General features: G+C 36.6%; 1 protein-coding gene across 3 annotated transcripts in view; it reads left to right on the forward strand.

Moving 5' to 3' along the window:
* Window positions 1-14,829, forward strand: part of MARK1 (microtubule affinity regulating kinase 1) — a 57,219-nt gene that overhangs the window by 39,754 nt on the left and 2,636 nt on the right. For 2 of the 3 annotated variants that reach the window (XM_083856697.1, XM_083856699.1), the window contains 8 exons: window positions 1,016-1,115; window positions 1,723-1,835; window positions 3,077-3,230; window positions 4,290-4,483; window positions 7,027-7,127; window positions 9,246-9,404; window positions 10,211-10,465; window positions 13,250-13,294. In XM_083856697.1, coding sequence (XP_083712823.1) covers window positions 1,016-1,115; window positions 1,723-1,835; window positions 3,077-3,230; window positions 4,290-4,483; window positions 7,027-7,127; window positions 9,246-9,404; window positions 10,211-10,465; window positions 13,250-13,294 — 1,121 coding nt within the window. The remainder of the gene's footprint in view (window positions 1-1,015; window positions 1,116-1,722; window positions 1,836-3,076; window positions 3,231-4,289; window positions 4,484-7,026; window positions 7,128-9,245; window positions 9,405-10,210; window positions 10,466-13,249; window positions 13,295-14,829) is intronic. The other variant, XM_083856698.1, reaches the window with a different exon arrangement.

A 14,829-nucleotide genomic window follows, 5' to 3' on the forward strand; every position in this document is an offset into this window, starting at 1 on the left:
AAGTTCTGTATTGTTCTTGTAAGGGTACAGCTATTAGGGGTCTGTAATTTGGCAGCAGCCCTACACACAAAGAATTTGGTTTATCAATGGAAAATTGAGTCTTTAGCTCTTTGTGAGAAATAACTTAATTTAGTGTTTGCAAGGCATATTTGGAGCCTGTGGGAAACTTGATTTGCTGGCACTTGTTTCGTTCTTGTGTCCATGTAGTGAGCAGTATTAACATCTGTCCCTGAAGAGACCTGTGTGCCTGTTGCCGTAGGAGGGAAAATGATTTTAACTTTTTAAAGATGAATATGCCCATAAGGAGTATTTGTGATGGTTTGGGATTCCAGACAAATCGGTCTTGAAGGCCTACAAAAAGATCCCAGCCACAACAGAGGAAATTTTCCAAAGAAGGCAGGAGAAATTTTTGAAGTAAATAACCACATGGCATAGAGAGAGTTAAGAGGCATTTCTCCCTCCAGCCAAACTTGGAAACATATTTAGATCAAGTGCAGTGAGAAGATCCATAGGAAAAAATGACCAGTTGGCATCATGATCTTGAAACTAATGACTGTAGGAAGCATCACTGCATTCCTGAATTATTCCTTAGCTTCTAAACATGTCCTTTGCTATTATTTAAAGGAGCCCTTCATCATCATAGGGCTGGTATTGCATTAGCATCTTAGGATGTTAACCAAGAAAAGCATATGAGTGTCAGTCACTGGGCAAAATGAGATAAAAAAACAGTAGAAGTCAAGGGTACAAAATGAAATATTTTGGTTTTCAGTGGTTTTTCTGATATTTTAGGCAGGGTGATTGTATAGGGAATAGTAAAAAGGAGGAATGAACTTATGGGAACATAAGGATGCAAAAGAAAAAAGAAAAATAAGATGTTAGGAGAAAAGGTATGAGGGAAAGAGCAGTATTCAGATTATTATGAACTTTAAATTGATTTTCAGCAGACAAGCCAGCACAGGTGTCATATGGGGTATGGTAAAGGGCATGTTGGCCTAAAGCTCTTTGCTTTTCTTAGCAAATCATGAAGGATCGGTGGATGAATGTTGGCCACGAAGAAGAAGAACTAAAGCCATATACCGAGCCTGAACCAGATTTCAATGACACCAAAAGAATAGGTAAGACTTTCAGAAGGATGTTGCACCTGGTGGACATAGGCAGTTTTATTTTGGAAAGCAAAATAAACTTACAAATTTGACCTCAAATCTCATCATACAAGTAAAATGTGTTCTTTTTATTTAAATGAGAAATTCCATTATAATGGCCTCCTTATAACTACTGTTGTGACTTCATTGAGCTGACATCAATCTACAAGCAAAGCAAAAGACAAATAAGACCACAAAATTTAACAGACTGAAGGAGACAGATTTTGTTATGAGGGCAACACTTCTTGCCTCTTGCAGTTAGAGAGAGCTACTGTTTTGGCCCAGTAGCTATTCATAGTTTCTATTTGCCAGTGCTTTACTTGTTGTTGAATAACATTGAATGTTGTATAAATTAGTTAAGAGTTGTATAATATAGTTAGGAGTTTTTAAGATCAAAATAACAACGAAAGAGAGGAGTTTGTAGCATTTTCTATTTTAGCAAAAAACACCTTAGTGTGGGTTGAGTTGAGTCTTAGTTACTTGTAAATTATAAGGCTGTTTTTCTGTTTTCACTGTCCCTAAGTTGTGAGTAAACCCAAACACTTACTCTGCTGATATGTCTGGCTCTTTTTACTTTTAGACATTATGGTCACAATGGGCTTTTCAAGAGAAGAAATCCATGAATCTTTAGTAAACCAAAAGTACGATGAAGTCATGGCTACATACCTGCTTCTAGGTAGAAAACCACCTGAAGTAAGTGTTGTTTACATTTTCTGGTTTGGCCTTTATGTGTTGCTGGGTTGAATGATGTTTTTCTTAATTATTTTGTAACATTTTTTCTAAAATTGTGATTGATAACTTATGAATGTCTTTCCTTTTTCATATCTTCTTGGATATCTTGTTAGTTCCTATACGAAGAAATAAATTGAATCTCCAGTATGTTCATGTTTTCTTGTAAATGTGTTGAATTGTTTTTCTTAAAAAGCTTCCTGTTTATCTGAAGTGCTGTGACTTCTAAGTGCTGAGTTTTCATCTTGTGTGTTTTCAGTTAAAATCTGAACTAGTTAATAGCAGTTATTTTTCTAGCCATTCAGATGTGACATCCTTTATTGCTCAGAAATGTGCTCATCCTTTCTCACTCATATACTGTTTTATAGTATATTGAAGTAGTCAATCAGTTATTGCATTGTTGTCATTAATAAATTTGTGGCAGAAAATCTTGTGATCGTTTTGGAACTAGAAGGATCAGTACATTTTTGGGACCACATGGATTTTTCAAGAAATCAGAGACTAAGGCTTTCCTTGTGAAAGAATTTTTTCCCTGCTGTTTCATTGGCCTTCCTTCAAATCCAAGAAAGTGTAGATCTGATATGTGCATCCTTGAGTGCATTTTCTCACATCTCTGAGCCAGAATTCCCTTATGATGGCAGAGCATGGAGGGAATCTGTCTGAAATCATTTTGGCTCAAATTGCTTGGAAGAGGATATTTGTCTTTTCCTCTGCTCTTACATAGAAGTTATGCTTCTTAAATACGAACAAATCAGTGGCTGAGTTACAGACCTTATAAAGATGTTTTGAAAGTCATAAAGAATCCTTTAGTCAGTACTTGCTTTTTTAGTCCTTCTGACTCAGTCCAATTCATTTTAAAATTGTTCTGGAGCTATGAATGCTCTTAGGCTTTAAAACAAAATTTGAAAAGGCAGGGAAAACCATTCTGTCACTTCGGTTTTAAAATAGTACCGTATTTGTTTCTGTCAAGATTCTTCTAATTTTGTTTTAAGCATTCATTAACTATGTAGCTTTAGCTATGTGTTTTTAAAGCACATGAAACACAAGATGAAGTGATATAATTATTCTTGAAGAATATTAAATTCTGGATGCAATGCTAAATTTTTAAAAAGCGCCTTTGATTGGAACTTTTTGCTTTATAATGCTATAAAAGTATCAGTAGTGTTGAATTTCATTTATGCTTTGAAAACCTGTTTTCCTTGTAGTTTGAAGTAGGTGATTCCTTGTCCAGCAGCAACTTGGGTCAAAGGTCTCGTCCCAGCAGCGACCTCAACAACAGCTCTGTGCAGTCCCCCGCTCACCTGAAGGTCCAGCGGAGCATCTCCACCAACCAAAAGCAGCGGCGCTTCAGTGACCACGGTGGGCACGGCGTTCCAACAAGTGAAGTTACAGAGACAGCCTGGTGGGAGTGGGCAGGATTTGTAGGCCTGGCAGTGCCCCCACTCTGTGCATTTGTTGTGTAGCTCATCGTGATGTGTCTCTGTATGAAAGTTGCTGTAGTAAATCTGGATCCACGCACCTCGCAGATTTAATTCTTTGGACTTGTTACTTGGTTGACTCGCTAAATGAGACACTGAGGGTGTTTTCTGTTTAGGAAATAATGGCAGCTATTGCTCTGGACAACCCCAAGGGCAGCAAGCCAATAATTTTATCATTACATTTGGCTGTGGGGCCAAATTGTTTGCTTCCAAGAGGCAACAATTTTCCTGAGGATTCAGGAAACGTTTTCAGGTGAAAATGTTTTTATCAAAAAGGAATACGTATTTAAAACATTAAATGGAAGATGATTTTTTTCCTCAGCTGTCAAATTGCTATAAATATTTCTTAAAATGTTCAGCCCTTTTCTCTGCCTAATTTACATTATTGTTTTCTGTATTTTTGTTAGCTGATGTGATTTTTATTTCAAAGTAATGTAAAAGTCTACTGATAGAGGAGTTTTTCCAAAATATTTTAAATAATGATGAGGGGAAAAGAATTGTGATATTTTTCAAGTATAAACATGCTTGTAAACAAAGTAGGCCTATGGTTAGGGGAAAATAATCTTTCACAGTGTTTAGAGGAAAAGGTCTGCAGCAAAAAGTACTAAAAAAATTGAAAAATATAATTTAATTCATTTTTTTCATAATGCTGTACAAAATTCTGGATGTAAAATGTGAATTAAAATGCTCTTCTAGGTTTTACATATTGATGTGAAGTGGGAAGTAATTCTAAACTGCAAATTGGTAGTGAGGAGAGAGTGGGTAAAAAGAACACAGGCTGTCACAGCTCGATTTAGTAGGTTGGTCTGTGTACTGAGTTTGCCGTCAGAGTTGTTCAAATGCTTTTTTTGGACTCGGCGAATTATATTTAGACTACTTTGGCCAAGAAAAATGCAGTGATTATTTTTAGATATTTATTAATTCTATTTTTATTTGGCAGTTGGCCCCTCGATTCCTCCTGCTGTGTCATACACAAAAAGGTCTCAGGCAAACAGTGTGGAAAGTGAGCAGAAAGAAGACTGGGACAAGGATGTCTCACGCAAACTTGGCAGCACTACAGTGGGATCCAAAGGGGAGATGGCTGCAAGTCCACTCGTGGGTCCAGAAAGAAAGAAGTCAAGTGCAGTTACCAGTGTGAGTTGGGTGTGCTTCTGGCTTGTTATAATTATTTTTCCCTATTTAAACAAAATGTGCGGCACAAGATTACTATAGACATGATGGGTACTAAATAAGCCACTAAGTCTATTTCTGGTAACTTTTACTGGCAGACAGAAATAGGCTACAGTAGATGTCTTTTAAAATAAACCTTTCCCTTCCCCCACAACTTCACTTTTTCTAGCACTAACATAACAGTAAACATGAGAATGTCTGCACTTGGGCAAACTTCAGTTTCTGTCAAGAAAAATACTGAATATTTAAGGAAGGAACATAAGAATGGAGCTAATATGGAGTGCTCTTTTGCTGGTTTCTAATGCTTGTCTACCTACAAGGAATTCAAGGGACTTCTGATTCAGAGATTTCATATGAATAATCCTTCATAATATCTTTAATGAACTTTCTCTGTAAATTTGGCTGTCTGGTTCTCTGAAACCACTTTATTTTGGACTTCAGAAGTGAAGTGAGATGAGGGGGAATGACTCACTTGTTCCCTGGTGCACGTGCCTGCTGATATGATTTACAACCTGACTGTTGTATTAAGGAGCTGAACTAGCAAACTAATAATTTCTTAATGTTTCTGTTACAACATTAGCAGTTCTGTAAACGATCATATAACTGCCTCAAACACCTTTGTTCTAAATCAGAGAGTGTGTCTCTTCTAATGTGAAAGCATCTACTTTGCCTTTTGATAATTCTTGTGCAGCGAGATTGGTGTTTAGGATTCACAGTGAAAAAATACTGCATGGTGTTTAAACAGCTACTTAGGAGCAAGAGTTCATGTGGGGAGAAAAAAATATGCGTGAATCACGATTTAAGACTCAAGTATACTTTGGGTATTTAGGAGACATGGTCTATTAAATACAAAAGCTCTTGCCATCTTTTAATACAGTAGACTGGCAGCAGGAATTCTCATTGTCCTTTGAGATTTTGCATGCTCCCATCTTGGATATTCTGAAAACAAAATAAATGCTGAAGTTCATTTAACTCCTAATGTTCTGCAGTACATCTGCACATGCTTAATTATTTTTTTTTAATTCTAAATAGAGTTGTTGTCACTCCACCCCCGCAAAAGTCTTTGAAATTATGACTGTGTGGATTGCATGCAGGAACTTTGAGTCTTCTAAGATTAGATCTCATATCTGAGCTTTCCCAAAACTATATTGCCCCAAAGCTGATTAGAGTCATGTGTGGTACATACTGATATGTCACAAGCATTTCTCTGCTTTGTGAGAACTAATTAAATGGAGTATCTTTGCTATGAAGAATGAGAAATTGATTTACTTGCTAACGGCAACTTCAATATTTATGCATTTTTAGCTCTGTTACTATTTTGGGGACTTTGAAAGGCTTTGTGATGGGCATGATTAGGGAATATTGGTGTCTGATAGTACAATAGTACTTCAAGGTTGAGCAGCTTACACAGATACTGAATATTTTTGTTTAAAACTCAAGCATTTCAAGTGAAAAAAGCTAATTTAATGTGGATAATTTTAAAATACTTCGGTGTAACTTTGGGAGTAATATGATGTTCAGAAAGGCAGAATTTCTTGAAAACATATTTATCACCTTCAGTCATATTTGTGTAACTCAGGAGAGTTTACTTTCAGAAACAGTTATTGCAGTTGTTAATCTTCCTTGCAATTTGGCCTTAAAACAGTTTATTAAGTGGTCTCTGTGGGGTCATATTAATGCTGACAAACTGTAGATGAGGGAGACCTAAACATAGTAAATCTTGCAGAGTTCATGATGTCCTGCAGTACATGATTCTAAGGTGTTTGAAATCTTTTGCCAGCAGCATCAGAATGTAATGTTAGCACAGTGCAACCTCTCCCACCCCAAATTCAGTATGTAGTGTATTAAAAATGAGAATCATATGTCATGTACTAGAGCTAAGCCTTCAGCAGCTGACCTGTGCTTGGTAGGGATGGAGTGTGTTTATCCAAACTTAAAATTAAATTAGTAACAGAAAGAAATACCATCAATATTTTTGCAACAAGCCGTATTTGCCATGTTATCTGCATCATAATTTCTGGGTTGACTGACACAGATTGATAGTATTTCCATTTTCCTCTTAAAAGCTCTTTTGGCAGGGGCAACAAACTGGAGCCCTTGGTGGAAAACTGTGCTGTGCAGGAAAGCCTTTCAGCCAGCCATAGGTGTGTTCTCCGGGATCCCAGTTTGTTTGATCCCAGGGACAAATAATACAGGAAGACAGTATGTGGGAATTGCATAATAATACTTAGTAAAGCGTGTGTCAGCAAAATTAAACTTCCTTGTGTTCTCTCAGTGTATTCTCAATGGTGCAGTAATGAGATGGTGAATGAGCTATTGGAAAAAAACAGCTGATGATGTAAATGATTTGTGTTGACAGATTGACTTGGTACATTTGAAAGCATTAACAATGTACATAAGTGGCTGAAACACTGTTTTGATTTGCTTCTTCCAATGCTTAGATTTTTGTACAAGGTGATATACAGTAGAAAGTATTTAATTTAACTTTAGTGTTAATTCTCTTCTAGAATAATGTATTTTCTGGTAGTGGAATGACAAGGAGGAACACTTACGTTTGTGAACGTTCTTCGGATCGCTATTCTGCAATACAGAATGGGAAGGACAACAGGTATTGTTCAGCTTTCCTTGTTGATTAGTTTGGGTACAGGAACTGAGGCACAGAAGAAGCAGGTTATGCAAAATACCACTATGTATCATAGTGTAAAATACATGAAGTCCAAGTGTATGTTTTCATCTTCCACTGCTGCTTCTTTGTTTGTGATGAATTTCTAAGCTAAATGTGTCAGTCGGCCTTTGCTTCTTTTTATGGGATCACTTTGATTACTGAGGGTTGTCTTCCAGCACAGGATGAAGTAACTGCTAACAACTAATTGCTGTGTGGGCAGTTGTGCTGTGGAGAGCTTCTGATGGATTACTCTGGCAGTGTAGCTTGATCCTTTTTCATTTTCCCCCTAACCACTCAAAAGGTGAAATGGCTAATATTTGTCGATAGCTTTCAAAATAAGTTTTTGGCCTAAACAGTATTTTCATCATGATGGTAACCAGTTTGTTTCTATTTGTGGGATGACAATGAAGCTCAGTTTAGTATGTTTTATTAAGTAGTATTGTGTTAACACAGCCAGTCTTTCTAAAAATCTTTTTTTCATCCTTAGTGTTATTTAACCCCTGTACTTGACTGAAAAATAAAATACTGGCTTTAATGGAGAGTAATAAAAACTGGATTTTTTTAATTTAGATTCAAATAACAGCAGTTACTCTGATGCTTTTCAAGCTATTCAAATACAACAGTTACTGTAAAATGAACAAAAAATTTCATATAAGCATAAAATGGCATCATCTAGTAAACTAGTTCTCTTTTGTTTTCTGTCATAGTGTTTGAGTTTTTTAATGATGCATAAAATTTTGGAAATAAGAAATATGGGGTTGTTCATTTACAGTAAAATGAGCTGTGGAACACATAAAACACAACTGTTTAATTAAACACTTACAATTAGTTTTCTGCTTTTCAATGTACTTCCTTAAAGCATTTGAATTTCAAAGTATTGGATGGGTGCTTTCAAAAGTGTTTTCCCAAATTTTTGTGTATAGTTTCAAATATTTGAACAAAGGTAGTAACAATCCTTTTTTGAAAAAAAGCAGGTAACAGATGGTTTTTAGATAAAGGTTTATAATATAGATTACAATATTTTTTTCTGATCTGACAAAGATATTTTCTTTCAAGAGATTTAGTACATAAAACACAGTAAAGAGAAGGGATTTTTTTTCCAAAGCTTTTCATTTTACAGTGGATTTTTTCTATAGTATTGAAAGATTCTTAATCCCTATTCCTTTCATGAGGGTAGTGAATATTGTGCTCAGTTCTCAGAGCATGTTCTGAAAAATTAGGAAGAATTTTCTACAAGATGTTGTGTTGCAGTTGAATTTGTATTTGGTGCAGCTGAATGCCTTATGTCATCGAATTATTCATCTGAAATCTTTACCTCTTTGCTACAGATATTATCTAGCTGTGGGACTCCAGTTGCTAATACATTATTAATGCAATTTCACTTATGCTTGTAGAGGCAAAGCTGTATTTTGCCTTAATTCATTTGACTTTTGTTTTAAAAAGTAATGGCACAATAGTTTTGCCCCTGCTTTCATCTTTCTTGCCACTTAGGGAAGGAGAAATAAAAGTACTGATAGAAGGAACTGTACTTTGAAAGGGTTGACTCAGCCCAGCAGTGCCTGGAGGACACTGTCCAGAGGAGGACAAATTGCTCCTTTAAAAACCAGTCACTTCCAAGTGATAATGTGACAGCAGTTCCGATGTTTCATGTTTTAGATGTTTGTTTTAACTGCAGGTAGGGGTATTCACAAAAGGAGAGTCTATTTGATCAATCTATTTAAGTCTTTGTGAATTTCTTTTTCAGTATTTTTATTATGTCCTTGTATTCACTTTCTTCATTACTTTGAATAATGTGTGTGCAAGCTTTAATCTTGGGGGGAATGAAAAGGCCTAACTTAACACATACGGAGAATTCATTTATGGATGAACATAATTTTGTTAGAAATATGTATTCTTTCCTTTAGCTAAGGCAGGCTGGTCACTCAGTCTTCTGTTAAATTAAGCAGCAGTGCTGAGTTCTAAAAGAAGAAATTAGTTATTTTCTGTCTTTTTTTTATAAGGGGTTTTACACTAAGCTTTCTTTTCCCCTGTCATTTGTCCATCCCTGCTGCCATGGAACAGCCTGACGGAAATGTCTGCCAGCAGCACATCCTCTGCAGGCTCTGCAGTGGCCTCTGTGTCCACACGCCCTCGGCACCAAAAGTCTATGTCTGCCTCTGGTCACCCCATCAAAGTCACACTGCCAACCATCAAAGATGGTACTGAAGCTTACCGACCAAGGTAACAGATTGATGGGCGTTTTCCTTCTTGCTGTGCACTTCAGAAATGCTCTTGTTCACTTCGTGACAGACCTCAGAGGGTTTGTAATCCAGTCAAAACTGCCACGTTGCGTTCTGGTTTTAAACAGGAGCTTGGTTGAATATTGTAGGTTTTACAGATGATTTAAACCTGACTTTGCTCATGACACATGTTTGCATACAGTTAAAGAAGTTCCTTGACTGCCTCCCTCTGGAAACTTTTAGAAAATTTAGGTAGTTAAAAATTTGACTACTTTAGATGGGACTATACAACACAGGGCACCATAAATTGAAATTAAGTACCAGAATGTTAACCTCTCTGATTTGTAGGTTGCTAAGCTCATTGGTGTCTAAAAGCACCACAGTATAGTTGTTCTTACTATAAGTTGCCTGAATAGCTTTATACATTTATTTCTGTCAGGTTATGACTTAAGAAATATCCATTATGTTTTTTGGGGAGTACTTGTTTTAAGGGCATCAGTGAACGCATTTTTCTGGAAGAGAGCTGGGGATGCTTTCTTCAGATCTTGCTACAGACTTTTCTACTTTTTTCCTTTTGTCCTATTATCTGTGTATAATTTTAACAGCTCTAATACTTGATACAGAAATAAGCAAGAGATATTTTCATTGTAAAAACAGAGTATGAATCCTAAAAGCAAATCAATAGCACATTCAGTTTTTAAAGAGGATCAAGAGCAGGGTTTCTTTTCCCGGCTTTTGAGAAACAGTTGTCACGTAGGAGGGCTTTTAGCCTGGTCTTTCTCGTTATTTATGCTTCTGTTTTCCCAGCAGTGCAACTCAAAGAGTGCCTGCTGCCTCCCCATCTGCTCATAGCATTAGCACCACCACTCCAGACCGGACCCGCTTTCCCCGGGGCAGCTCCAGCCGCAGCACTTTCCACGGGGAGCAGCTGCGGGAGCGGCGCAACGCCACCTACAACGGCCCGCCTGCCTCGCCCTCCCACGAAACCGGCGCCTTCGCCCATGCCCGGAGAGGCACCTCCACCGGCATCATCAGCAAGATCACCTCCAAGTTCGTTCGCAGGTTGGTACCTCGAGTTTACAGAGGAAAAAATTATAAAAGCACAGCCTGTAAGCAGGACTTTAATTGGGAAGTGTTTGACAGATTCCAGTTTAACTCTGAAGTAAATACAGATTTAGTTAGAATGCTGCTTGGATTGTGTGTTCCTTCCAGAATCTGCCTTGTTTCACTTCCGTGGGTATGTTGTAACCATTGTTTGACCAGCTATTCTGCTTCTTTATCTTAAAAAGGAGCAAGAGAACACTGCTCAAAAGGGGCTTTTGCTCCTGTTTCACAGCTGTGATACAATTAAATTAAAATCATTAAATTCATTTAAATACTGAAAAAAGGGACTTCAAAATGTGTCCTTATTTAATGGACTATTAACAATATTTTACTTTTTTAATTGTATGCAGTTTGTCACAAGGGCTGTACTTACAATCATTTAAATCATTTTATTGCTGTGCTTAAAAGGAGTAGGTATTCACAAGTTATTTCAGGTAATTCTAAAATCTGTGAATAAATTAGAAGTTAGAAGCAGGCAGAAGTCTGGAAGTGTGGAAATAATAGTATTTCAGTATCATACAGCCTGTTCTATTATGTCACCAGCTTCTTCAAATGTAAGTTCAGGTTTCTGAAAGGAGAAAACCCACACATCCTGGATCTGCATTCATTCCTGTGATGATGCTGTCAGTAATTATCCTGTGAGGAGAGGTGCTGAGAAAGGTTCTCAGATACGCTGTTCAAGTGACTGTTGACTTAGCAGTCACAAGAGCTTTTGCAAAAGGAGACTTAATTTGCAGTTTGCCTCTTTCCACTGGTGATTTATCTATTAATTCTCAAGCCTGTTTATGAATGTATCCATAATGCATTATTCTCAGTTTTACAGCGCAATTATATCCTGGAAATTTCTCCTTCCCTTGCTGAATCAGGCTGTTGTGCACTGAATTCTACCATTTGTGTGCAGGGAAAAAAAAGATAAATTGAAAGTTAGTTTAAGCTCATATTTGCAAATTTGTAAGTAAAATATTGTGAATTGCATAAGCTGGTACTCCAAGGGAAGAGAAGAGAAAGCTGGAGATGCAGTGATGTTCCCCACAAAACTGATTTCACCTGGTGAGCTGTTAGTGCATCAGTGTGTGTCTAAGTAATACCTCCTATGAAGACTTAAAAAGAAAAAATTGTATCGATTATTTTCTTTTTCCAGAAACCTGAACATACAGCACTGTGATCCTCCATTACTGGTATCTCCAGCACTTACATAGTTGCAAGGAGAGAATTGTTCTCTGATTTTAAAGAGAAAAAAAGTACTACAGCAAAGCTAGTCATCTGTTGTCAGTGTAGATTTCTAAATGGGAAGAAAGGTATTTTCTGTAGAGCAACTAATCGATTTCAAGAGTACAGACTGCTTTTTAGTGTAATAGCTCCTTGGTTTTTTTTTGCAAGAAATGATATCTTGACTTTGTTTTTAAGAGTTAGATAAAAGAAATAATATTTTGATGATCTTAAAATATTAAAATAAAAAAAAAACCTATGTGTTTAGAATTGAGATACATCAGTTTGGGATATTTCAAATTTATCTTTATTATGGAAGATTTTATACAATTTCCTAGTATGTTTTATAATGTTAAAAGTATATTTTGTCATGGCCCGGTAGGGTGTGTGTTTGTTTTGTTACTGATGATGGTGGGGTGTTTTGTTGGGGTTTTTTTGGGGTTTTTTTGTTTAAATTTGGGTTGTTTAAGACTTAAGGGCTGGGATTACATGGGTGGAGGTCGAGGGGCTTATTTTTTGCTGTTCTTTGAGCTGGATCACATAACTTTTAACTTGTGTACTGTTCAGGAAATAATGGTTTAAAGCATACTTTGACTAGAAGGTGTCATGAAAGATTTTTTTTTTTTTACTAACTTTTGACAAGGGTAAATGCCTTTTCTGGTAAGTATATAAAATGAATGCTTAGTATAATGAGAATGCTTAGTGTATAGGGTATTGAAGTATTTTGAATCAATGATTTATGTCAAATGATACTTCCCTGGTGTTAGTTACAAAAGTATTTGTGTTTTGAAAGTATCAAGCACCCAATTTAAATTACCTGATTAATGCAATATTGGTACAGCAGCACTAGGAACATACCTAGGTGGCTTACACAGTATGGGGATATATTTCAAGTTTCTTCATACTAAAAAGACATAATATAAAACAATTCCTTGAAAAGCACAGCTCTAATGCAACAAGCTAAAGATACGTTTAATCTCAAGTTCTCTGGTAATCTCACCAAAGTCAGTGTAACAGCTGATTTGCTTAAAGTTAAGCAGATGTTGAAGTAACCTTCCTGAACTGGGCTTCAAACATTTGGTCTCACAAACTTCTTAGGCACATCTTACTGTTAATTGCTTGAGTGTGCTTAAGCATGGGCTTGTCTCAAAGTGCTTTCAGGGAAACACAAAGGCCTGACCTGCAAGGGTGCAGAGTGGAGCCCCCCTGGACCACCTTGACCAGCCGCTCCTCTGTGCTTGCTGGAATTACATGTGGCCATTGCTCTGTCTGCAGTAGGTTCAGAACAACATGTTAATTTTGCCATCAGTTGGGAAAAAGGAATTAAACAATTACATGTCAGAGCTGGAAATAACTAAGATGTCATAAAGGGAAACTAAAATGTGAAAAAATTCCATTAAAGAGTATTAGGCTTGACATTATTATTATATTTTTTTTTTGTCAGTAGCTATTTAACATTGTTCTAGGTGTAGGTTTACTTAACTTTTATTTTTCACTTTTATCATTGAATCTCAACCTTAACTTTGTTTTGAGGGATCCAAGTGAAGGCGAAGCCAGTGGCAGAACTGACACCTCAAGGTGAGGAGTCACTATTAATACTTCGCTCCTAGGTCTTTCGAATCAAGTGATTTCTTAAAGCCTTTTAAATCAGGGTGTAAAAGAGAATAGTGCTTAAATATTCTGTATTTCAAAAATGTTTTCTATTTGGGGGGAGGGGGTCTTGGCAAGGTCCTTTATATCCCTCATTTCTGCTTTCTTGCGAAGTATTTAATACAAAACTTTATGTAAGCATATTCTTTTGAATAATAAAGCCCCCTGTAGGAGTTAACCAATCCTTTAGGCACTTAAAATCATGTTTGGACTTGCAAATATTTAATGGTGTTTACTTTTGGTTTCAGTGGACAGTGTAAATACTTCAGGTGTCTGTGTGTATATATGTATCTATTAAATTTTTACGATAGTTACATACTGTGCTCATTACTAAAGCCGCTGCTTGCCATAAGTAAACACCTTATAGTCCCTGAGAAATGAATGTCACTTGTTCTGAGAAATAAAGCAAGTGACATTCAGACAAAAAGGGTGGTGACTGCCAAATATTGAATTTCTGTGGCAACCACTGCACACAAATCTATAGATGCTTTGTTAGCAATAAAACATTCCTTCATATGCTCATTTTCCAGTATATCTGCTCTTTTGCCATGTTTCAGCTTTTGGTGTGCTTAGCACAGTGCATACCTCTTTATTTTTCTGCTCTCTAATGAACAGGCATTGTAGTTTGCATTTATTCTAAACCAGTCACTTACAGAAAGTATTGATTTAGTTTTCAAAACAGAAAGCCTCTATTAAAAAAAAAAAAAAACAAGCACATTCTTACCCAGATACACGGTATATAATACACAATGCATTTATCTAAGTTAGCCCTTTGCAATTCAGAGTCTCTTAGCTGTCAAATTATTGGATGTGGAAAGGGAAAAGAGACTGAGTGTTCAAATCAAGTGTAAAGTTGCTTTCAGCTCTTGCTTTCATTCTCTAGCTTTCTCTGCTTTTTGTCATCCTACAGTGTCTGTTTTGGGCTAAAAAAGTCATTTGAGATCTTATCCCTGCTCTATCCCTTGATATCAATGTGGTTCTCTGGGGGTCACACAAAGTTGAATTAAAAGTGCTTGTTTTGACTCCTCTCTGAATAATCATCACAGTTTCTAGACTGGAAATGAGAGCAGCACCTTTCCCCAGTGATGGATGGGGAGGCATCAGCATCAGGAGTACCTGGGGCAAGAACAGATACAGCTGACTGTGGAATTACTTTAAAATAATTAGTGCTGGTTCTCAAAATGTTTTCTGCAATGGAACAAGTAATCTATTTGATAAGGATGCATCAGACTAAGAGCATTAATTGGAAATTGCTCCCTTGCAATTTTGTCCTTTATTAAATAATATAGTTTGTGTCTGTATTTGTAAAACACAAGTCGCTGTTTCTTATTTGTAAAAGCTGCTGGCCATGTACTCAAATGGAGACCAACAGGCTGTTCATGACCAAATTACACTCCAAAATTCTGCCTCATGAGTTTAAATAAAACACGTTATTATAAGCTCTTTTGATGCAGAGAGAGGTC

The sequence above is a fragment of the Zosterops lateralis genome (assembly GCF_965231275.1).
Source record: "Zosterops lateralis genome assembly, chromosome: 3".
Classification (NCBI taxonomy): Eukaryota; Metazoa; Chordata; class Aves; order Passeriformes; family Zosteropidae; genus Zosterops; species Zosterops lateralis.